The sequence below is a fragment of the Botryllus schlosseri genome, chromosome 2 (genome assembly GCF_051294905.1).
Source record: "Botryllus schlosseri isolate E-star chromosome 2, Bs_hap1, whole genome shotgun sequence".
Taxonomy (NCBI): domain Eukaryota; kingdom Metazoa; phylum Chordata; class Ascidiacea; order Stolidobranchia; family Styelidae; genus Botryllus; species Botryllus schlosseri.
This window is the reverse complement of record NC_137237.1, coordinates 18,929,081-18,953,518: the sequence shown is the minus strand read 5'-3', so window position 1 is coordinate 18,953,518 and position 24,438 is coordinate 18,929,081. Positions and strand designations below refer to the sequence as shown.

General features: G+C 39.9%; 1 protein-coding gene across 2 annotated transcripts; it reads right to left on the bottom strand.

Moving 5' to 3' along the window:
* Positions 1-667: 667 nt before the first annotated feature.
* LOC145434008 (uncharacterized) lies at positions 668-24,126 on the bottom strand. Of its 2 annotated transcripts, none has more exons than XM_080311281.1 (18): positions 23,626-24,126; positions 19,735-20,201; positions 18,568-18,715; positions 16,285-16,354; positions 16,097-16,216; positions 15,595-15,767; positions 15,229-15,296; positions 12,704-12,881; positions 12,321-12,500; positions 11,293-11,504; positions 9,726-9,872; positions 9,541-9,652; positions 7,978-8,129; positions 7,767-7,906; positions 7,065-7,207; positions 5,362-5,490; positions 3,634-3,800; positions 668-1,638 (listed from the first exon to the last, which is right to left on the bottom strand). In XM_080311281.1, exons 1-18 carry the CDS (start codon positions 24,071-24,073, stop codon positions 1,459-1,461), a joined length of 3,234 nt encoding a protein of 1,077 aa, XP_080167407.1. In that variant the 5' UTR covers positions 24,074-24,126; the 3' UTR covers positions 668-1,458. The 2 variants fall into 2 exon arrangements, with proteins under 2 accessions (XP_080167407.1, XP_080167408.1); XM_080311282.1 differs by having other exon boundaries at positions 15,595-15,764.
* Between the last annotated feature and the right edge of the window lie 312 nt (positions 24,127-24,438).

The window sequence follows — 24,438 nt, the reverse complement described above, 5'->3', positions numbered from 1 at the left end:
TCGGAAATATTGAGCACAAAAATAGTGGTTCATCTTCCTGTTGTTAGCCTCTTATTCACTCTGTTGCATATTGGTATTTCTTGACCTCCCATCAGGATCGCTATAGTCAGAATATTATAAATCGCCGAACCAATTCGTTAATTCTGAAACTCGAAACCCGAGGCCTCCTGGCTACACTCCTGCAATTATGTGCACGACGCTATTTATAAGCAAGCATGTCTACCAATTCAAAATATTGTTTCCTCCATACTCAAATTATACAGATATCGCAAGCTGAATACACGTTAGCTCTACCCAACAAGTCCATTACTTAGTAATGGTTAACGCTAAATGATGAGAAACATTCGCTTGTGACATCACAAAGGGAAGGTCTATTATAATGAGGATCTGAGACCCCCCAGTACACCCCATCGGCGTGGTACACCCTTCAAAAATGTTGGTACACCCCGGTACTCGGGTATACGATACACCCGGCTGAAAAGCACTATGATATAACACTTCCATATTTTGTAGTAACAATTCCCCACGTGATCGGTCTAATAGGGCCTACGACCCATATCACGGTAACTTACTCCGTTTTTCGATATACTCTCTATTGCATGATGAACCCGGAGTATATAAACTGGGGTTTTAAGATATGAGACTCTCTTACACTCTCTACGACAAATGACGTATCAGAATAAACTGTATTGAATGCAATCACATGTCTTTTTGAATTGAGAATTCACTACTAGGACGCAAGGTCAAGTTGTGGTAGGCATTTAGTCATACAGTGCAGCTCATCATAGCTGGTCAGCTATAATTGTATACGGGAGGGACAACAAGTGAGTCAATCTGTTGCAACATTGATATCGTCCAGACACAGAAATAGCCATGGGCAAGAAAATGCAAGTCAAGGTACAAACTGGGCGAAAGGATATATTCCAGAGAAGAGACCCAGTCGTTACATAGTGTTTGCGAATTTATGTAATCCAGTTTGTATCTTCCACGAGAGGTGACGAAAAATGAAAAAGGGCATCTGTTACCGATGACCCTTACTTTTTACTCAATAAATATTAAATACACTTTAAATTTGGAGAATGTAATCGTTTCAAAGAATTGATTAGGTCGATTACCTCTGAAACGAAGACAGGATATATTCCTATTTTGTGATATATTATATCTCAAAAGGAAATAATGGAATGAATTTTTGATGTCTCACTTTTGAACTACTAAAAGTTAAATAGCATAATGAGAAAAGGAATCAGAAAATGTCAAGATCGTAACTTGAAAAACGTATAAGCGCATGACAGCAATAAATGTCTTCGGTAAATCGAATGTGAAGATCTGAAATGCTGCCTAAAACACGTCAGCAGACGAACGCTAACTTTCCGATGAATCTTGCGATCCACGTCTCTCTGGCCTGCTGATGAACCGGCCTATTTTTCTTCAGGCAAGACAGTTTGCCGCTGAGTCGAGCTAACATCTTTCGTAGGTGTGCGCATTCAACGTCATGCGAATCCAAGTCTCGTACGTATCCATGGGAGCGTAAATTCCGACGTGGCCCGGAGTACCGCAGTCAGCGAATCCGAACGAGGTGACTGCGCCAATGTACCATCGCCTGTTCCTCTGGCAAACAAGGGGTCCTCCGGAGTCACCCTGCGCGATACAAAACCAGAGTTGGGCATTCAGTAACGAAGTACTTTCACGTTACGTCACTACAAATCCATTGCCCAACGTCATAACTGGCGATTTCTCGGCCCAGTGATTTTAACACTAGCTAAATCCAATGATAATATGGTGTATGCCTATCAAGGACCGTTGGATCGTAACACCACTTCGCCAGCCCGCCCCCCCCCCTCAAAAAAAACGTGGGTCTTTGGCCCTCATAGGGTGAAGCGAAGCCCCCGATATACGCATTTTGCCTCTACTTTAAGCTGCACTGGGTGTACTGTTTAGTGAGTTAGCTGATATCGCCTAAACGCGCCAGGTGCGAAAAATTTATATATTTCATGACTGAATCGGTCAATATAATCCTGAATTGCATCTTTATAGCTATCAATTTTATATCCTCTCTCTGTTCACGTAATCAGATTTACTGGTAGAGCTGAGTGAGGTGTGTTGGAAAAGGTAGGACCCGTAAATAATAATTAAACACCTTTGGGCGGATCCGTGGGTATAATGACTTCGTTACATGATGCTATTTCGTGACCTCCTATCTGCTATGTCAAAAGATACTGAAATCGCCAAAATTTAATAAACTAAAAGACGCGCTCGATTTCAAATTGGTATTTCTTTACTGGCAAATAATTTTTCCCTGCGAAATTGCATTTGCCTTGTGGGGCTCAGATCGTCAAAACATTCAGTGTCAGCCATATAGGCGCCTATGGACAATTAAACATCTGTGTAGGCCTATAATTGTATATATAGCGAAGTTTTCGGTCAGCACAAGGGCAGTTCTTTTCGGCCAAGGTCTTCTCGCAGCTGATCGTCCAGGCACACTTCTCGAAGTCGCATGTTACATGGCCGACGCTGAAGTGCCCATTTCTATAAATCATGCTTATTTTTTGTTGGGGGAAGGGTAGGCTACCCAATAGACAAGATATGTGGCAACATGAAATCGCGCGCAGTGCGAAAAATTTTTGAAAAAAACTATAATTTATGTTATTTCACGAAATAGTTTTGGATCCCTTTCGAGCTAGCCTCACCCCCCAATTGGGTGTTTGGGATGCGGCAGTTACGGTCCTGGGCCTATCAGCGGGTCACGACGGAATCAAATTCTGAGTAACGGCCGTAGGAGAATAAGATAAAATAAACATACGTCCAATCCACCTATTGCGGATATTGCGAGTCGTCGATACCGGTAACGGCAACGAATAGCTCAGTTATGATTTATATCAGCAACCGTTAACTTCTAATGATTTGATCGATGTGGAAATTGTCATGCTTTATTTGATGATTATAAATTTTCAAACCTTTGTCAGTGGTACATACTTTTCGACCATACCGGCAACATTTAAACTGCGTTAAGTAAGCATTTAACCATTTAACCAAAGCATCAAACGTCATTAATTGCGATACTATAATTACTATTTGAATCTAATCGGAGCGGTGATAATCACCCTCTTTCTACGAGGTAGTATTATCTGTTGATGACCAGGCCCAAGGCATGGCGGTGGTTTTATCAATCATACTACTTCATCGAATATTTACCGACTATACGTGCGGAGAACTTGTTATACGAAATGATAAGTATACTTGTGACGTAATAATAAGCCGTGGGGTTTACAAATCCGACGTTACTATTAATAACTTCATATATCGTACCTTGTTAGTTTCCACACTCTATTTAACGTTCACTTCTAGATTTATATAACTTTATTACAGTTACACGAGCTTTCGGAGCGCCGCTCCTTCATCGAGCACATATCGTACTATTCATTGTTTACAAATGTTCACCGTTCAGCTTGTCATATTCCTAGTAAACGTAAAAAGTAATCCCAATTTTGCAAAGAAATCCATTATGCCAAATAATGGATTACGACGACTTCAAAAATCGTAATCAATTACGAGTACAAATCACGATCGCCCCAATGTGCCCCGTAAAGCCCAGCTATACATAGGTGTAGGCTGCCAAAAATGAAGGGCGTTTACCGTGCACGAGTCGGATGAAGCAGTGATGGGGTTGCCGGCGCACATGTGTATTCGCGAGTCGAGAAAATATCTGTAGTACTCGCCGAGATTGCGGCATTGACCGAACCTTATGATAGGAACGGCCGCTTCCCTCAGACTCAAAGACAACGAAGCACTTTCGTCGCCGCCTGAACAGAAATTGAGAAGCTTGACAAGATGACAAGGCAACATGAAGCAGTTCATCCCACGAATGCAACAGCAATCTAAAAAGCACTTTTTCCGTATATACCTTATTTTCAGGGTTTGTCAGCAACTAAGTACTTATAGTTTATCGAAGTACTCAAGCAGGTTTTGCCTACTGCCACCACTTACTCAATTGGTTAACTTCTACACTACTTCCACTTCTACTGCGGGACTTACTTTTTACACTTAGAGATCTGAAAAGTAGTAGGAAGTTTTGTGATAATTCTGCGTCACTTGTATGCGTGAAATTGCCACAAAAACCGCGTGAATATTTTCCCGAAGGTTGTAGCTGTCTGTAGACTGTAGAGCAGAGGTCTCAAACTCAAATATGCTCGCGGGCCAATTTCCTGGTTTTTGATGGCTTAGCGGGCCGCAGCTCCAATAACAGGGGTAGGCTATTTAATGTATTTCCAAGTAGGCCTTATTGGACGCGACCTTGCAGACTGGCATTACACAACTTCGTGGAAATGTGATTTACTATTGTGAATTCAGGCCTGGCACGAAAAAAATCACATTTTTAAATATTTGAATAACTTTTCTGTTGTACTTGGCATAAAGTTTGTCAAAATAATTAGTTATAGACACCTTGTTAGTGCACAAATGCATCATGACGTGCATGCATCGGAGTTAGATTTACTTTCGAGTATCGGAACTGATCAATAACAACTTGGATATAATGATTATTGTGTCATAGTAATAAAACAGTCCAATCGCCGATGAATCCATTATTGTTACAGAGGTGAAGCGTACCACTATCTCACTCGCCACCTTTAATTGGCGATAATAACATGGATAAACAGACCCAAGATGACACAGGATGTAACTAACTATACATCAACGGGCAACAGATTGCCAACGATTGACATTGTCATTTTGACCTGCTTAAATAGCTAAACACGCTACGCAATGCAAGCTGTGACCTTTTCATATATTATTATTCTCCATAACAGTCTGATAGTTTGTTGCCTTCGTCGTCGTACCAAGTCATGGCGCTCCGAGTCACAAGTCATTCCCTGATTGTGAAGTTTGACCCGACTAAAGTCGAGTCATTTTTTATTTTATCGCCACTTCACTGCGAGCTCGAGTAATCCTACAAAAGGTCGCGCCCAAGTCCAAATCACAATTTTCACTCACGAATCATCAGCGGGTCATGTTTACCATCATAAAGAGGTAATATGACGTGAAAGCTGATCATCTCCCGCACGGTAACTTTTGAAAGTGATGTCATAATGTAATGCGATGAGTAGTTTCAGGGTTTTAGAGTAGTTTTAAAGCGAATTTAAAGTTCTCAAAGCAACAAAAATATATATGTAGCAGGTAAATATTGTCGAAAACTTCAAAATCCAAAATGACGACGCGGGTCGCACAAAACGATCTCGCGGGCCGCGTGTTTGAGACCTCTGCTGTAGACAGAGTCATTACTCATTAGTCATTGCTTTGAATATGATAAGGAATTAGTCTATCAGGATATGTGTGTGACAATATTCGTCCATCTCAGTCACGTACTTGTGTATCCCCATCCGGTGACATAGCATTCTGTTCCAGGAGTGGGTCTCTTATTTCGCGGCATACAGGCCGGCATCACCGTGTTCGTAATCGGCACCATTCTTCGCAGTTTGATGAGCGCTATATCATCTGCAAGAAAACTCATAAAATTGTAGGGTTGCAGTGGCGGTATGATTTGACGAGAAAGTAGCCCTCCACGAGTTTGTCACATCTCTGCTTTTGGTCAAAGGTATAAGGAGTGCTTGATTTAATGATTTGTAAGTAAAGCTGAGCAGGATTCGTTATTTACTAATACCGGGGACGTCTGCCCTCAGACTATCGAAATATATTGTACTTACAGGAAAGTAGTACCTTTTAGACTAGCTTAGTGCTACGCAGAGATGTGATCAGGTCAGTATTTATTTATTTTTCTTCGTAATCGCGAACGCAAATCTCAGTTTCCTGTCTCTAACAATTCTCCTCCAGATAAAGTTTCAACGACGTCCGTATAAGCTTTACGAAATAGGAAATGAGAGTTGCCTCAACTATATGGTTATATGATGTGCCTATACACTATATGATACCTTGGGTGAAGTTTACTGGAATAGAAGTATGGGGGTCAGACTACTAATCTAAACCAAGTCGTTTCGTTATTAGTATCACAATCTTGTGATGTTTTGGACTCAAGAATATTTCCAAAACAAACAAACGAGCAAGCCCACACCCACACGTGCGTTGCACAATGCATATTGCACACTCGGCACAGCGAATGTGGCAGCTTCAATATGAGTATAGCCATGCTGAAAATACGGAAATGACGGGGGCAAATCGTGGGAACGGATAACAATAATGTGAAGTCACGGCTACATTGTGACGTACAGCATGGTGAACACAGATGGCGTCACGATATAAAAGTGGGCACGGGCCCTGTCGCCGCGCTGGCTAGGCCATTAAAGCAGCGTAATTCCTTACTGAAATCGTCTTAATACTTTACTCGTCATAAAAAAGGAGGATAGTACTCGCTCAAATTTTAGCGAGATAAAACAGTTGCGAAAGAGTACTCGTACAATCAGAGGTGGTCCGTAGCGAACTAATTCCACTGTTCCAGAGTATATTCAAGTAGGTTTTGCTTGTACTTGCATAATACTTAATCAAATCGTTATGTTTTATATCATTTCCACTTCCATAACGTTTATGAGGGAAATTGCGATACCGACCGTGCAAAATAGTCTCTGTATAACGATAACTGTATGAATTTTAGAAAATTTGACTTATTATTAGTTAGTAATTTTGCGTTAAATCGCGAAGATGCATCCTGTAATTTCGAAGACAGCCTTCTTAAATCGACTATGGGACGTCTCTACATAATTGACTTCATGAAACTGCGCGTATACTTGGGTAATTTTCATATCTTTATTTTCTAAATCGCAACATCTACTTTCAATTCCAACTAGCGGAAGACCAGGCTTAACACAGCCATAAGTTGATAGTAAACATGAGATTTTTCAATGAGAACATCTCCGATTAGGACATGGATTAACAAAATTACCTCTGCGAAATTAATTATATTAGAAGCTACCGGCAGACTTCCCTACATATATATGGCTTAGCCTACGGTAGCCTATAGCAGCCTACACCATTCGGTTTTAGTAATAAATGGAAGATTTTGTAATTGATCTAATTGGTCTAATCGCATAAATTTAAAATTGTGGAATAATACATACTTCTTGTCACTGACTTGTACTGGTATCTCGGATGCACGAAAACGCGCTCTGTAAAATATCTGGTCCCATCTTCGTACAGCATCACCATTCCTACAACCACCGACCAATTTTCTCCGGGATTCACATGGTTCATAACGTAGTCCCTGGAAAACGGTGTTTGATTGTCGAACATCATATCATTTATTGAAGCAAGACATGGTGATTATGCAGTGACATCGCACGGAACCTACACTCTTAGCGAAATATATAGTGTGTGTTCACTGTTCACACACAAAAGGTGGTGCGCGACACAATATAACATATCGCGATCATAAATCCTACGTGCCTATATACTGCCTAGTGCTTACGCGCATACCTTCATATGTCACTACGTAAAAAAGTCCATTTGGAGTAAAATGTTGTGTTTGATTTATACTACGGCGTAAGTCTGAGATATGTTCTGTTTTGGTGTACCACGGGTGTATATTCACACCTGTATAATCACGGGTTGTGCACGGGTGGGAATACACACCCCTTTCGCTATGAGTGTACGTAATACGTATCCGTAACACCCCCGGATTTGCTACGAGTCGACCAGATACACCAGATTCATATCAAAGTCTACCAAAGTCTACTAAAGTCTATCAAAGTGGGCCTGCTTCAGACTTTTATGACGATTCCTTATGTGACTTATTTCGCTAGAATTCATGATCGGATACTAACGTTTCTTCAGTACAATGACTCGCAGTCACCACCCATCTCGGATGTATCAATGTTGCTCCACAGAAATGCAACCAGTCGGATGTTCGCCCCTCTCTGTGCTGCCAGCTAACTTGCCATGGCCAATCGTGAGCACCTGATTTCTATATCAAAACAGACATCGCCACGTGATTAATATAGCCTTCGCTCATATTATTAGCCAGCGTCAACCTACTTTTCCGCCAAATATCCTCAGCCGAGCTATCGATTTCAGGTTCGCTGGTGAGCCCACGCCACATCGGAAGCCGGTGAACATTGAAGATGCTTTAGGAGCATTACAGAGCCGTTTGTAACACGGTTCGTAGTCCACCGAATTTCCATCACAGCCTACAAAATGACCATTCGAAAATTGCAGTACTCGAAAAAATTATCTCTCATTACATGACCCGAATCATTAAAATTAATACTCGATTCATAATCGAGTACTTGAGCCCAGCCCTAATCATAGTGTCTTGAACGATGAATTAGGTATGATGTATTGTGTGTAGTGCGTACTGTGCACTATTGTATGTTTTTGTAAACAATATATGATCTATTTTTATGGAGTATTTACATGATTGCCCAAATGCCCATATGACATACAGTGATATAACATCTTCCTGAAAACAATATTGTGTGCTACAGCCGCGATCACTTAAATCTGCAACTGCCGATTGCCGACTCTCTGTACTTTGGCAGGTGGCAACCGCTTGACCTTGCGACCCTTCATCATCGTCGTCATAGTGGTCACCGAATTTCACTATCGTGACAAAACAAATTAGTCTCGCCTATTATTGTAGGATTATGACGGGCGTCGTTGGCATTTGCAACTACAAGTTGAAAGGTTTTGGTGATATTAACTTTTCACGCAAAACAATTAGTAATTTTTGCTGATGTTACGTAACAAACAGCTTGTGAGTAATGAGTTTACCCTGATCTCGGACACGCGAGGAGCCGAACATTATACTATATTAACGGCCCTTATGTACGCTGTATATCGCCTATTCATTCTCACAAGGTCGTGCGCGATCTACATGTATGTAAGTACAATGTACATGGCTTATTCATTCCTGTTAGACCGCGGGGCGTTTCGGCAAGCCGGTCAGCAATACTAATCGTGGGGTTATAAATGTGCAAAACGGGTGATCGCCACTATAGATTCGGGTCTAACTGCATCTAACACAGACAAGCCTTTATGTGGAATAATTTAATTGTAGCCTCTAGGTATGAGGTAGCTGTTGATCTCAGAAGTCAGCTGGTTTAATTTGGTGGAGCGGGACTTATCTTTTTTCTGGCTACTGAATGATCAGGTTGGTAGAAATCAAAAAGAATGACTAGTTTTGTGATGATTTAACTACACCAACCTGTGGCCCACGCAGATATTTTTTAATGACTTCATTATCGCGAAATAACATTCCGAGAAATTGATATTTATTTATTTATTGTTTGCTCCACAGAAATGACGACTATCTTGGACGCGAAATTTCGAATGTGGCACGCGCAATCATTCATACACCGCAAGTGACCGTACGGCCAAAAAGGTTGGACGCCCCTGGACTACAGTATCACGCTGCATACTGTGAAGGTGCTGGTCATAGCGACGTGGCAACGCTGCAAACCTCACCTCCGAAGGAAAGAACAATTATTACGACACCTCCGACTCTATATGCTCATGAACCGTTCCGTGTTATTCGCGCTGTGTATATGTTGCGTAAAAGTATGCCCAGTGCTGTCGCTAACAGCGATGTCGCATTCTCACCAGTAATTTCAGAAACGCCGCTCAGGCATACGCGCGATCTTTTCCTTCGTCCCATTCCACACGTGACCGAACAGCAAGAGAAAAAAGTCCATTGAGACCAAGACGGGCATTCCTGGATTGTAAGTTGAAAACCACAACACCAATTATTCGAGCCTGACGGACTTGAGAGTATTTAATTAACCCACGTGATCGTTGCATTTCACCGAGTCTATACTCGGACCGGAACAAGTGGAAGCCTGACATAGTCTCGTTCTGTTGCGAAAACCCCCGTTGCACGATGCGCTGCATTCGCCGAAAGCTCCCCAATTCCCCCATTCCTTTCCGGGACACCACTGCAACGATCGAAACCAAAGATGATTCACTACACTCTCACAATGTACAAGCGCTCGAAATACTGCTTAATATCAAGAGTTTGCGTGAGATTAGCAACCGCAGTGCTTAACATTTCCATCACGTTTCAGGCCAAGGAGTGGATTTCTCGTGACGGCCTCGTCTCGATACCTTCCCGTCATTCATTTACTTGGCATAATTGAATTGCTGGAAATGTCAAATATTTACCAAACAATTGAATCGACAATGTCGTAACCTTCTATATGAGTTGCCATCTGCCATCGATTCGAAATTTCAACTAAGCAATTGCCTAAGGAAAAGTAATGCTGTACCAAACATACGAAGGCGGAGATTTTTAATTATTTTGAAATCACGTTTTTATGAATGATAATACTGAGTAATTAGGCAACTTAACTCTATTCGAGTAATTATGGCACCAGTCGACATAAAGACCTTTGTCCGATATCATATTTTTCAAATTTCGGAAGAACCAGCAAAGTAAAGCATTTTGAAATGCTGAAATTAATTTCAGTTTCAAAATATTGTTTTATTCGTTTGAAAATTAGCTATTCTCCTGTGCCCAACATCAGTTTTTCTCCCTATCGTTGAAACGGTTTCGACGATGGCAACACCATTCCATCGAGGGAGAATCAGCTGAAATGAATGGGCTGGGTATAGTCCCTTGACGTGCAAATGCCCGGACACTGCCAAAAAGACCAAGTCACTTAAAAATCGGCTTAGAGCTTCTCCGCAAGATCAAGTTTTACTAGGATATATAATTTCAGCCAGTAGGCCTACCCATGGCCTACTAAAAACGGTGGGCCATGGCCTACCGTGTCTCGTTAACCCCAATATAGATGCCTGAGTCGCTGTTGTAATTTGTATTTCTTTAATAATATATTACCTCTTTTGTATTAACTATACACGTCGCCCATGTCAGAGAGCAAAGCTTTATTGTACTGACGTAAAAGTGAGGCCTATGTTGTCTAGATATTGCGTTCTTGCGTGCCGCGAACTCTACGGAATTTGAAAAGTGACCAGCGACCCCTGACTTAGATCGAATCCACTAAATGGCCATCAGGTGGTTTAACAGATTTGATGGAACAATGCATATATAACTAATTGAGGGCTGCCATTGCTGCCGAGCACCAAAAAATTCCATACCAACAACAACAACAACAACAACAACAACAACAGCAACAGTGTTTAATTAACGGCTTATATTACACGCACGACTTCGACCGAACGATTTAACGGAGTCAGCTCATATGATATATGTAAGAAACATAAACTAAATTGAGGGATAATTATATAATCGGTGCCGTGGCTCGTTCCATCGTTGTAATTGGACAGTTTGATGGTGATATTTAACACATCTTAAAATGTTTTCAATTCTAAGGTACACTTTATGTACAGATATACCCCTATTTTGCATTCCCCGACTTCCGTCGCTTCCCCTTCGCATTTCGTATACTGCGGTATGACGGACGTTCTCCCGATACATCTTCGCGTTCTTTCTCTCACCGCCCCCGGACTCATACAAGTGGCTGAACAACTAGTCCAGCTCTGCCACGAGTCCCAACACGGTGGTGTGTAACACCTTCTGTATGCGTACTTCTTGCCAATACAGGAATCTAAATAGAAATGCCAAACTTAAAAGGCCTATAAAGCTCACAAATTTGCAAACGTTATGCGTCTTGGATTTTTCTAGGGCATTAGAGCATTGCTTCTGAAATGCACAGATATAGAACGCAATTACTCTAATTGTAGTTGTTGGGTAATTGGGTTAAGACGCTGACGGCTGCAGTTTCGAGACTTATCACGATTTCGCATATTCTTACAAAATCATTTTCTGTTGTTATTCTTGCATTGCCGTCGCACGCATAACCTCGGTAGATACGATAATGCGGGTATGCCGAATGACACTTCCTGTCCAGAATTTGAAATAAACGTCCGTCATCGTAATCGTATTTATAAAAATTTGCTGACTTCATTCTCAGCGTTGGCTGAGATTAAACGATTAGCCAATGAACCTTAGTATATTCCTGTAAAGGCAGACGGGAACAAGACGTATGGTACGGTAAAAATAAAATGGTACTCTAGTAAAAAGCTAGTCGAGTTAGTAGCCCTATATACTTAATTACGCCAATGCGCACTATACAATGATAATTTCAAATATTTCCCGAAGTGTATCTGTCCTGACGGCTGGTCCATTGTTGACGATTGAGAAGCTGCGTTATCATTGAATGCGACCCAAATACCAATAACAGGTAGGTGCAATTTGGACTTAAACATTCAGCAGTTGATCAACGACACCACTTGAGTACATATATTTCGAATAGAGTCAGCCCATACGAGTCTTTAATCTCGGAAAGCTGTCGGTAACCGCATGAAAACATTCAGATCTTCCGGCTATGTGACTCGATGGAGCTATATAAATTTCGGATTACCTCCGGAAGAATCTCCTTCACACGTTCGCTGTCTACGGCTGATTCCCATTCCACAGCTGGTTGTGCACGGTGACCAATTGGCCCACATGGTCCAAGATGCGGGGCAGCCATCAAGCTCGCATTTCCTTTCTTCCTCCGAAGCACCGCCGATTTCCGCGCAGGCACTTGCATCAACAAATTCTGGCAACAGGTTTTCATTTTGATCATTACGTTAAGATTTGCCTACATATTTCATTCATATTATAGAGAATGGACTTATAGCGAATATAGACTATTGACGGAGATTAGAATTACTTTTAGAAAAAAACACCTTGTTATAGCTTCATCGCGGTAGCAACGGGCAAATAAATATTTCAAAGATAAGAGTCGGGAGCATACCGTACCTGTCACAGGCTTCAGTTGGTGAAACTTTGGTGGTGAAATCTTCAACGGAAATCGCTCGTAATACCATGTAGGAGCGTCTACTAGAAAGATCTGTTTTCCGCTTGGTGAATTGACTAGCTTACCGGTAAGTAATTCCGGTTGTGAAGGATGGATTCCCTGATTCAACCCGCCTGCATTCTGTCAAAGACATATAATATATAATATCACGAAAACACGTCTGAAACGTTAGTATCGATGTCATGTGCAGACTTCAGAGTGCGGTTTGCGAGAAAAGACCGTCGAAAACACGCATCTCTCATCGTTGACAATAATCTTCAAAACAGGTCTACCGAAGAATGTGTTAGAGGCGCGCTTTGACACGCAGGAAATACGCAACTTCAGTTACGTCACGTGATTGGTAGAATAGAGATCAGACAAACGAAACAACTTGCTACCCATTGAGAATCTGTCATCTCGATAATTGGCACCGCGGGTAATCAAGAAAGTACTTAGCGATGGAAGAATTTTGAGCAATTATTGATATCTATAGATTACTAACCTCCGTATAGATTGGTTAACATCTATATTCTAATATAACTCAACAAACTGACGTGTGTCGTCATAATAAGCGATACCGATCTCGGTTGACCCAACTGCGCATTGCATGGTACGGCAAGCGTGCGAAATTACGGTGCGAATCGATATTTTGCGAAAAATGTCATGATATGAACTACCGTAAATGCTTTCGCGAATGATTGGAATTGATGACTAAACGCGGCATAAAGGTGTCAACGACAGGGAAACTTCCTACACGTCATAATACGGAATTCGTGGAATAAAGCTTTATGATTGTTTATCCAACCTTGGGACTACATCGCGAATGTTACGATTCTTGCGGTACAGAGTTACAAACAGCCTTTCCTGCGAATTCACCAGACTCGTGCTGATCATCGTTTATATGGAAAGCGATATACCGCGTGATAGTAACGCTCAGTCAAAGTTTTAGGCTCCAGTGGCCGCAATATGCAAAACTGATGTACAAAACTAAAATATTTCGAGTGCGCCGAAGCGCCAGATCTCGCTGGAAATTTGGTGCGTTGCGAATCTTAAAAGATGAGATATCACTAAAATCTGCATAGATTACCGCCCGCTTCTCTGTTTAGTAAACAGCCATCGATAAACATCTGATAATTTCATTTGCCGATTGAGCAGTTCGGCGACATTCTACGCCGCGGGCCAGCGTCTTCAATTTATCGCACATGCATTAAATCTGCAACATGATCTGTCCTGAATCATACTCTAAGAAAATATACACAATCCGCGCTCTCAGAGAAACGTATTGCATTCATAGAGACCAGCGCAACGTGTTCTGTGGAGTGGAGTTCATCCTCAATGTACGGGATCAACGAAAATCGACATGTAACTGTAACTGCTGTACGCATTATATACTTAATACAGTGGACCCTACCTATATGTGGATTATAGAATCCCGAGCAACCTCAAAAATTAGTTTACAAACGGAATACTGACGACAAGTATAAAATTATGATCGGCTTGTGGTAGGAAATACTGTGTTGGATTTACGCAAGAATGAACCACGATTTACAAAATAAGTCGATAAAATTGAATACCTTACCCGGAATAAGATTGTTAATAATAACGGAAATTGTAATGATAGAGAATATGCGCGAAGTATATTTTCATTGTTTCGCCCAAAACAAATGTGCTCAGCACTTCACAGTGAAACAGTATTTAAAAGTTTCTTCAAGTGAGTGATAAGCATTACAGTGACATATATTCAGAAAAAGTAGGCAACATATGAATTTAAATATTGCTTTGGAAGCTATAAATTACCCGCAGATAGAACAAATTAAGAATACTAAATCGCTAAGAACTCGCTCAAGATCACAATCTATCCGAAACGATAGGACCATTTGATAGCTGACGCAAGTAGCTATAAATTTCCTCCTATTTGAATAACTGAATCTCAGACCTCGACATTTCCGTATTCATATTACATATTATTTATCTAAACTACAATGCTATCAAATTTCTAGAGGTGCTCAAACTACAGTCTGACTGAAATTGTAGGTTACCCTATTAGTCCGTCAAAATGTTGTAAACTTGACGTTTGAAATTGTATTGACATTTTTGGTCGGTGTTTCGAATTATTTTCGTTACACAAATGCATATATTTACCGCGACATAATTCCGTGACATAAGGTTGGACTGAAAATCTATACATATAAGCTTGATATCTTCTTTGAACATATAGATGAAAAGTTCATTTCAGATCACGAAAACGACGCTGTTACCCAATTTTAAAAAACAACTTGGAGCTATGCAATATATAACGCGTATCGTCAGACACATTCTATCTTACATGTTGTCAGCTCATATTTGGACATTTCTGATGATATCGATACATTGGTATAAATTATAAAAGAATAGTTCCAAGTATAGAAAAGGCCCGTTGTTCACAATACAGGGTAATACTTTCACTGTATACATGCATGACAAAAACTGACTTCATAAAGTTTCAAACCTTATTAACGATGTTGGGATTTTGCATAGTCGTCGGATCCAGACTGCTGTCAACTGCGTCCTCAACACCTATAAAATAATCCGGTCCTATGACTGTATTACGGGACTTTATAACTATAACCTATTGACAGTTAGGAAACATTTTACTTTCGAACGAACTGACAAGTTTTATGAAAGGCATTAACTGGAAGTCAATGCGAAGGAGGACAACATAGATATGGTTGCGCCTGTCCACAACTGTTTGATATATATATATATATTTACATATGGCATCGCCATCGACCTTGGCCTATAGATGCTTGAGAAAGTGTCATATTTTAGAACCAACCCTTCGTGATATGGAAGCAAACGTTAGCGAAACACTCACCATTCAGATCAAAGGTAATGTATCTTTTCACGATGCAATTTCTTGTCCTGAATGCTACTCCATCCGTACCGCAAGTTTTCGAGCACTTACTCCAAGAACCCCACGTATCCCACAATGGACAACCAACCGAGTAGCGACAGGGTCTTCTTTGAAAAGATATTCCACTGCATCTACTAAATGACACAGAAACTGTTACCTCAATACCTGATGTGTGTATATCGAGTCTGATATGATATCACATATATAAGTCACACGATAGATATGGCGGATGGTAACTTAGCAGCCTGGTGTCCTACTTATATCGTTCGCAGTTCGGATTGATTTATAATTTTGAAGTCAAGCTTCCAAGTTTGCGTATATATTTCACTCCGTAACTATACTGTTATCCACATCCACGCAGACAAACAGATATTCGGGTTCATTTCAATATGACTATACTATTCAACTGTATATTGAAGTTATGTATACCTCCAGGAAGCTCCTTAAATAGATATTTACTCACACTACGCTGTTTTGTTGTGATCCGTCACCGATCGCCTTGAAGCATGTTTTTCTCCTTGATTGCGCACCACCTAATCCACAGGTTACACTGCACGAACTCCAAGTGGACCACTTACTCGTGCTAGAAGGAATATTTTCTTGAAATTCTCATTTTCAACTTTCATATTGAAAATGAACAAAGTCTGATACCTCGTAATCGTCTTTGAAGGCTTCGTAGGACATAATTTTGGTTTACATGGGCGTTCCTCCACCAGGTTACCTGAAATCGGATATATTAGGGTTATCATATTTTGGAATCGGGAAAGGAGGACACTTTTTCAAAATTTTCAAACTTCGAACACTGGAGTAAAATCCGGAGAAAAAAAAATCCCGACGTATGGTAACCCTAGGATATATCAGTATAGGAATTCGGAAACATCATCCTTATCGGTGTGATTGTAGAATTGCAAATGCAGAAAAGCTTCATATCTTTGATCAGTGACCTCACAACGGTATTTGTCGCTTTGCTCCAATTAAACCACCTATTGCCCGTAGTATATGAATTTGTTATTTCTAGCAGCAGTTTCACTTGAATGCATTTTTTTCTGAATTTGTTTGTGTGGTAGTCCGTGGTGCTAGGGTTACCATACGTCCTCTTTTAAGAGGATTTGTCCTCTTTTTTACTTTTCTGAAAGTGTCCTCGGAAGACGCCTAAATGTCCTCATTTTTTTAGAATCTGTCCTCTTTTTTGGAAATTTTGGTTAAATGTACGTGCGGAAATTGGACCGAGATATAGGAAATCAGCGCTCAAGTAACGGTCCGGCGGGATTTTCGGGACTTGAGCCTTATTAGTCAGTCAACGGAAAATCTCATAGAAAGTCGGTATTTCGGGAGTTGAGCCGGACAGATGACCGTTTTTACAAACTCATTATTTTTTTTCGGACTTTACTCCAGTATTGTGAGTCTGAGAATTTTGAAAAAGTGTCCTCTTTTCAGACACCCAAAATATGGTGACCCAAGTGGTGCACATGACCTTAACGGGCGATAAGTGCCACTCTAAACTTTTAATAATGATGATACCCACGTAAAATAAATAATTACGTAAATAAACGTATTAACGTATAAACGTAAAATTACGTATTTTGCGAGCTATCTCAAAAATTCCAATGTTCTCTTCCAAACTTTTCTCAGGCATCTCAATGCCGTTTTTACCGGCGTTTCCCAATATGGATCCAGATGTCCGTTATGGGCTGCAAGGTATACCTTACAAAACTAGTGCTTGAAAGGTTCAGGCCATTTTTGAAAGAGATTTTGTTTGTTTGTATGGACATAACTAGGGCCATTTTTATATGACCTTAAAAATTCAATTATATGACTTTATTTTTGGGAAAATATGACTTTATATGACTTTATGCGAAAATCGTGTATTTTTACATGTAACCAACGTCGCTCATGGAACTGACGAGTAAAACATGAACAACATAACAATAATACACATCCATTTTCATTTTAAACCACTTTTGTAGTACAGTTTCATGTAGTGTGGAATGTTGGAGTCTTTAAAGTTACCATTTGGAAGTAGAAATGACTTTAGTAAGGAAAATGAGCGTTCCACAGACGCTGATGTTGGTTGACATTTCTGCAGTTTTGCATACAGCGCTGGTGAAATGTCTTGTCTTTGTAGCTCCATAATTTGTTTCACATCGTTTTCGTCCAATCGCTTCTTAATGTAATTTTTGAGCTCAAGCGGCTCTTTTCCGAAATCGAGGGCATTTAGATCAGCATGGGCCTCTTTGATGGTGTACGTACAACTTTCCATTTTCAGTATCAAGTTTGAAATATTGTTGCAGTGGAGGCATATTTCTGTTAACTGACTCGTCAACTTTGGATCGTTCACTGAATCTTTGACGCTCTTGACAATAACTCCTTCAGCTTCTCATGCGTTGACTATTTCTTTCGCTTGTGGAAGTCTCTGAACTTCAAATTACGTCCCACTTCAGTGCACAGAAGTAAAACAGATTGTGTATCAACACAATGCAATGTGTGACCTCATAGGTCTGCGACTGTAATGTTATGTAGGCTAACCCTACAGTTTGCCTTCGTTCAATCAGAAATTGCCTTACTTTCTTAGTGCGTAATTGCTTCAATTGGCACTTTTTATTTAAAGTATACAACAATATGACTTTATAACTCAAATATGACCTAACCAGGAAAATATGACTTTATATGACTTTATAACTTTCTTAATATACCCCATATGGATGCGATTTTTGCGTTAAAGTTGATTTCACGACTTACTGATGCATAGAAAAAAATATGACTTTAAGGACTTTAAATGGCCCTAGACATAACACTTTAGACGCCATAACCTGTTACATCGTCAATGTTTGTTGATCGACGAATAAATCGTATGCCGCACACGCATGCAGTTTGCAACAGCCACTGCCACAGAATTCGTAGTTAGCCTATACCCATTGAAACTGAACAACATACTGTAGCTGCACTTTTCAAAATTGGCTCCGGTCAGATTATCTGCAAAGCAGCTCCTTGTTCTTAGTTGTCTTCCGGCTTTGTCGCAATCGCTCGAAGAACATTTCATCCACATATTCCATTTTGAATACGTCGTTCGGATTCGCAGTTGCTACGGAAAGGTTTTCAGTCTTATTTAGCTCCAGAAGAAGAATGCAGACGAAAAGATTTTATGGATCCAATAAGGATAATATGCTCTTCAGCGGGAAATAATTCACAATATTGGGATAATTGTAATCACGGTCTAAAATATTTTCACGAATCCATGATTTTGATTTTGACTTAGAATTAGACTATATGTAACTTTTTCACCCTGCGTTGGAGGAAACCTGCCAGTAAAAATATACCTATTTTACGCCCATATATTTATCTGTGGCCTCAATGCTCAAATACGTCATTAGCAGTGTGGGTATTTGGAAACATTTCAATATTGCAACGAACAACACATTCATATTCGCAATTTATTCACTATAAGCTTTTCAACTGACCCTCGTCGGTAGTGGCCATCAGTATAATACGGAGATTGCAATTCGAAATGTAAAGATGAAATAGGTAGTGTGAAGTAAGAATGGTATAACAACAACAACAACGAGAGATTTCACAAAACGAGAGCGTTAAGCAAAAATGCAATTAGTGCAATACAAATAAGCTATAGGCCTACTATATAGCCAGAGACGCAACACTAATGAAATACACGGAGAGAATAGTCTATAGTGAATAAATTGCGAATATGAATGTATTGTTCGTTGCAATATTCAAATTCTGTACCACAAGGAACCTATTTAAACATTTCAATGTACAGTATGGCATATTTGTCAGGTATTTATATAATTATATGGAAATAAATCCCCCACACAAGTATTCCCAATTCTCGGGGTGGGCGCACAAACATCGATTTGTTTCGAACTCCACCAAAAAGACCAAAGAACACACCATACCATACCACAGTCCATACCAAAGATCACACATGTATAAGTTAGAAATTATAGACATTGTACCAGATTTAAATCATATGACGGTATTCCTCGCTGCAGTCGCATGAATTATATTTTTCGAGTAATAAGAAATACGGGAATTATAGCAATCATCTTATACCAGAAAAGTATTACGATTGATGTAATTGATGCTCACCGTTGCTAGTGCGTCATATTGCGGGGCCTGGCGTTTTAAAGTTGTTGCTTTTATAAGACCCTTTCGATTCAAGTCCGGTCTGACGACTGTCAACGTTTGAGGACTGGAGCTTTTCCTAGGAGTGACAGGTAATCTCTGAACAGCGTTGACACGATTCGGAAAATTGCGCGTTCCGTTTTGACGCTTTGGAGACAATGTGCTTTTTGGTGTATGCAGCGTCGTCTTTTGAGAAACGTTCGTGATCGGAGTTTTAGTTATGGACATTTGTGTCGCTTTGGGAGTTTCTGGCTTGCGTGGACGTTGGGTATTCGGGGGTGGAACTCTGGTCGGTTTCCTGCTCCATGGCCGTGCAGAAGCCCGGGGTTTGCTTGAGGCCCAGTTTCGTTTCGCAAAGCGTTGTACCTCCCGCTTATGTCGGGATTTTATGGTCTTTTGTACGTGTCGGTCGTCATCCCGAAATCCCTCGTCTATAATTTAAATAGGAATCCTTAAACTTCAATTACGTATCCGCATGCACATTGCACACATATTAACCAGAAAGCAGTAAGCTATATAGCAGTTTTCCAACTGTTTTGCATCCTCGCTCTGACGTCAGAAAAAAACTTATTTATACTCAGGGAAGATTTCATTAGTGTTATTGTGCTGTTATTCGGTTATTTTCAAAGACGAATTTGTGACTGTTATATCCAATATACCGTCACCTCTGCATTATTAAATGCCATTCGCGAGTATGCTTACTTGTCATTTTTACGACACAACGACAATTTTTTTTCGATATTTCGAATTTGGTGAATCTCATTTCTGCCGTTCGCTCCTGATGAGAGTCAATCTCAAATTGGAATAAATTTGGCAATACCAACATATTGTCTTATTGCAATATGAAGGTTTTGTACCTCCAGAGACGATCGTATATTGCTGACTTTATCTTTCCATCATACAGAATCTTTTGCGGAGAGGATATTTTGGGGAACGGTGATTTGCGGCTTATAGAGAAGATAGACAGACTGAAAAGAATGTACCCGCGTCGCAAAACGTTTTGTAACCAGTTCCACAAGTTTCCAGTTAGAGCATATTTTGGTAGGTATACTGATCATATATAATTTTAAAATATGAGTATAAATAAGTATCATATTATGCGGACACCGGGACACGTCATAATGCGATCTCTCAACCGTATATACTGGGAATACGATATAAACTGGCCCTGAACAAACCTATATGGCGATAGCTACACCCTAAACCGTTTTAACCGCTTAAATCGAAAGTTGAACCTTTTATTACGTTAACCATCCCATATCAACCATACTAAGTTACAAATACATTAGGACAAGGTCATCAGGCAATATATATATTTACTTCACGCGAATTGATAAATAAAAATGATCAGCGCAAGCGATGTCATGGAAAGCCTAGAACGAAAGAGGGCCGTGCTATAAGTCAACAGAGCAGGAACACTAAAAAGAAATATCGGGCTGGTGGAAATTATTCACTTATATTTGAAAAGAGTGCATGACGCGTGAGCCTATGAAATAAAATAATAATTAGAACACATGCACTAATATCACTGTTATAATCAGCTATATGCAAGTTCTACTTCTCTTGGCTCTATATTAACCAGTCTTACCCAACCTCAACACAATAATTATAGACAATTATGGCTTGGGACATAATTTCGTTATTATATACATCGATAGGACAATCCTCAAATTATGGTCATCGGTATTATAGGGTCTATTAACTTCGAAGTTTTAAAAGGTCACTGGTTCACGTATAGTCTCACTCATCGTCCCTGTCAACTGATCTATATGACATTATTCAACATTGTAGATGAGCACAACGCTGTTATTATAACCATAGAGTATATAGCCTATAATGTGTGTGAAAATTCACAATAATTGTATTTGCTTATATACTTTTGACAAAATACTACTCGCAATTGTCATGAATCTATTCTAAGACGGGTAAGCAACCAAAAATAACACCCTTTTAGAATTTATTCCACTTGAGCGACGTGCGTAATGATTTCCTACCCAGAAAAATCGTGGATCAAGGCTCAGCAAAGCTCTGAAGCTTGATGCGATACTTGAGATGATGACATGAATATCGAAAAATTAAAGGCTTCATCTCCAATTACACATATCTGAACCTGTAAATTATTGTTCGGATATCGCGTTAGCACCTGTAATGCGCCGCACAACGTACATAGCGATGAGAATGTTTCGATGGAATGTTACTATACGTAATACCAAGTATTACAATAAAAGAAGTGACACTCTAATATTAACGCTAATAACACTTCTTTTTCGGAGAATGAATCATAAATCTTGATTATATGGGAATTATTGATGTATATGTATATTTCTAAAACAACAACAGGACAATCAAAATCTCATCTTCATCGGATTTGGCGATATAAATATATTAATTTCAAGAAAGAACCTAAAAATACCAGCTGCGCAGCTAAAAATATATGATGCTACCAGCATGTTGCTGCATTGCAGTTACCCACATTCAGCCCAGTCTTCTGAAGAGACGCCAAATCGACAAAACGTCATAAAACTAGAAGTCTATTTATATCTGCTGAATATTCCTGTACTCATTAATCACGCGACTGAAATTTCTCATTAGTTTAATGGATTAAGGATGTTACAACCGGTGATTTTAAGGCCCCTATTCATCTTAATGCCTGTATTACTGTATTCGAAACCATATTGTGTTTAATTATGCCAAATAATTCGCTCCGTCCCTTTTGATTAAAAAGATTGTGCTTCGTGTCTGACGTGATTTGGTGAGTTATATCGCGAAGAACTGTATCCTAGTTGATTGAAGAATACTAAAATTAGTAATGAAAAAAAAAAAACGCTGCTAGAAAATACATTCAACTTATGATGTATTCTGCGCATATTTAAAATTGCGCATTGCTGATATATTTTATATTTCAGCGTGTAATCTTATTCTGTATACACAAGTAACTGCTGTCTCACCAGTGCGAATTAGCAGGGAAAATATACATTTTACACATGAATTTTACTGTCGCTACAGTAAATTTGCAAGATTGCATACAGATATCCGCACGTATTCCTGCGGTAAATACGTCCTCAAGAATACCGTCTTCTACGAACGTTATTCCTTTCGCGCAGTATTTTTTCAGTAACACTAACACGATTTATGCGATTGACTATATGTTTTCTATATGGAACTAAGAAACATTATATAAGGGAATGTAACGTCAATTCTATTGTCAACCAATCCCGGGGTTCGTTGAAACTTGTAGCTATAATTTACGAATTATTATAATAATTCTTAAATATACAGAAATCGAAATATAGAATGCTAGATATTTATCGGTCGAAGGTAAAAGGTATATGCCTAACCCATCCTACGATATTGCCAAATAAGGAAGATTTTATGTGCAAAGTTCAAAATTAGTCATCGTTCCCGGAGACTAAACAAACCTTGTTGTTGTATCTGTCTCTTTGGCATACATGTTGCGGTTTGTGCGAGTAATTATGATTTGGCTGGCGACTCAGAACAAGAACGTATGGTCGGAATTACACAGGTTATGGGCTTTACAGATCTTGCGACTGAAATAGCCTATAATGTGCCAAATAAATAGTCCATATATAGTATAGAAGCCACGCAATGCGGTGAATCGTTTTGAGATTATAGATGACTGGGCCGTTCACGAATCAATAGACGGACCATTACTGCTTCGTCACTCAGAGTTAACACGAGATAACAATATGAACTGTGGTACTGTTACTATAGGCTTACTCATCGTTATCAAAACACCGCAATTGATCATCTCAATTAACCACAGAAAGTCGGTGTGTAGAGCAGAAGTAGGCCGACACCAGTTATAAATTTTGCGCAATATCTATGCTATCTTACCTTCCGGAACTTCTGAGAATTGCTCGATAAGGACAGCTAGCTGCGTTGACTTGCTCTCCGTATTCGAATGATTCGCATGATTTCTGGAGTCGTCGGATTCGACTTGCGAATATTCAGTAGCACTAGTGTTGCTCATTTGTCGAGATAAAAGAGGAGTTTCTCCTGGCACGGTCGGCGGATCGGTTGGCGGAAAATCGTGATTAGGAAACCATTTGTACATGACAGGATCCAGAAGATGATCTGGAATGACATATCCGTCTCCGGTTTCATATTGAGAAGACGTATTGGTGTCGTTTTTCTCGCTAATATCCAAGGCTTTGAAGTTAATAGGATCGGGAAAATTTGTAATCACATCTCCAAGAGCTCCCATGGCTAAATCCACGATGAAGCAGTGGAAAATAAATATTAAAATTGAGATCTCGCGACGAAAATTATGTAAAGCCAACATTTTACAGCCTAGTATGATCCCTGAATATCAAACAAACATTATTATAATTTGACAAACAAAACATATAATCCCTAACCGCCATGACCATCGAAATCACGACGTCGAAAGTAAATCTCACCTCGACAGCTGTTGGGGAACTGACAGCCTCAAACTACTTTCACGGTGAATTTAAACTAGAGTTCAATAAAATACGGTTTGCCGCGGGCGCTGGATAAATCAGCATCTTTCGAGTGTCGATCGATGTTAATAGCTTTGTTGACAAGCATTGACACGTGTGGCAGCTATTTGTGACTTTGAATTTTTTTCAGGGCAACTAGCAGCATGCCTTGACGCCGGACGTATACCGAAAATGCCACTTTGAAAAG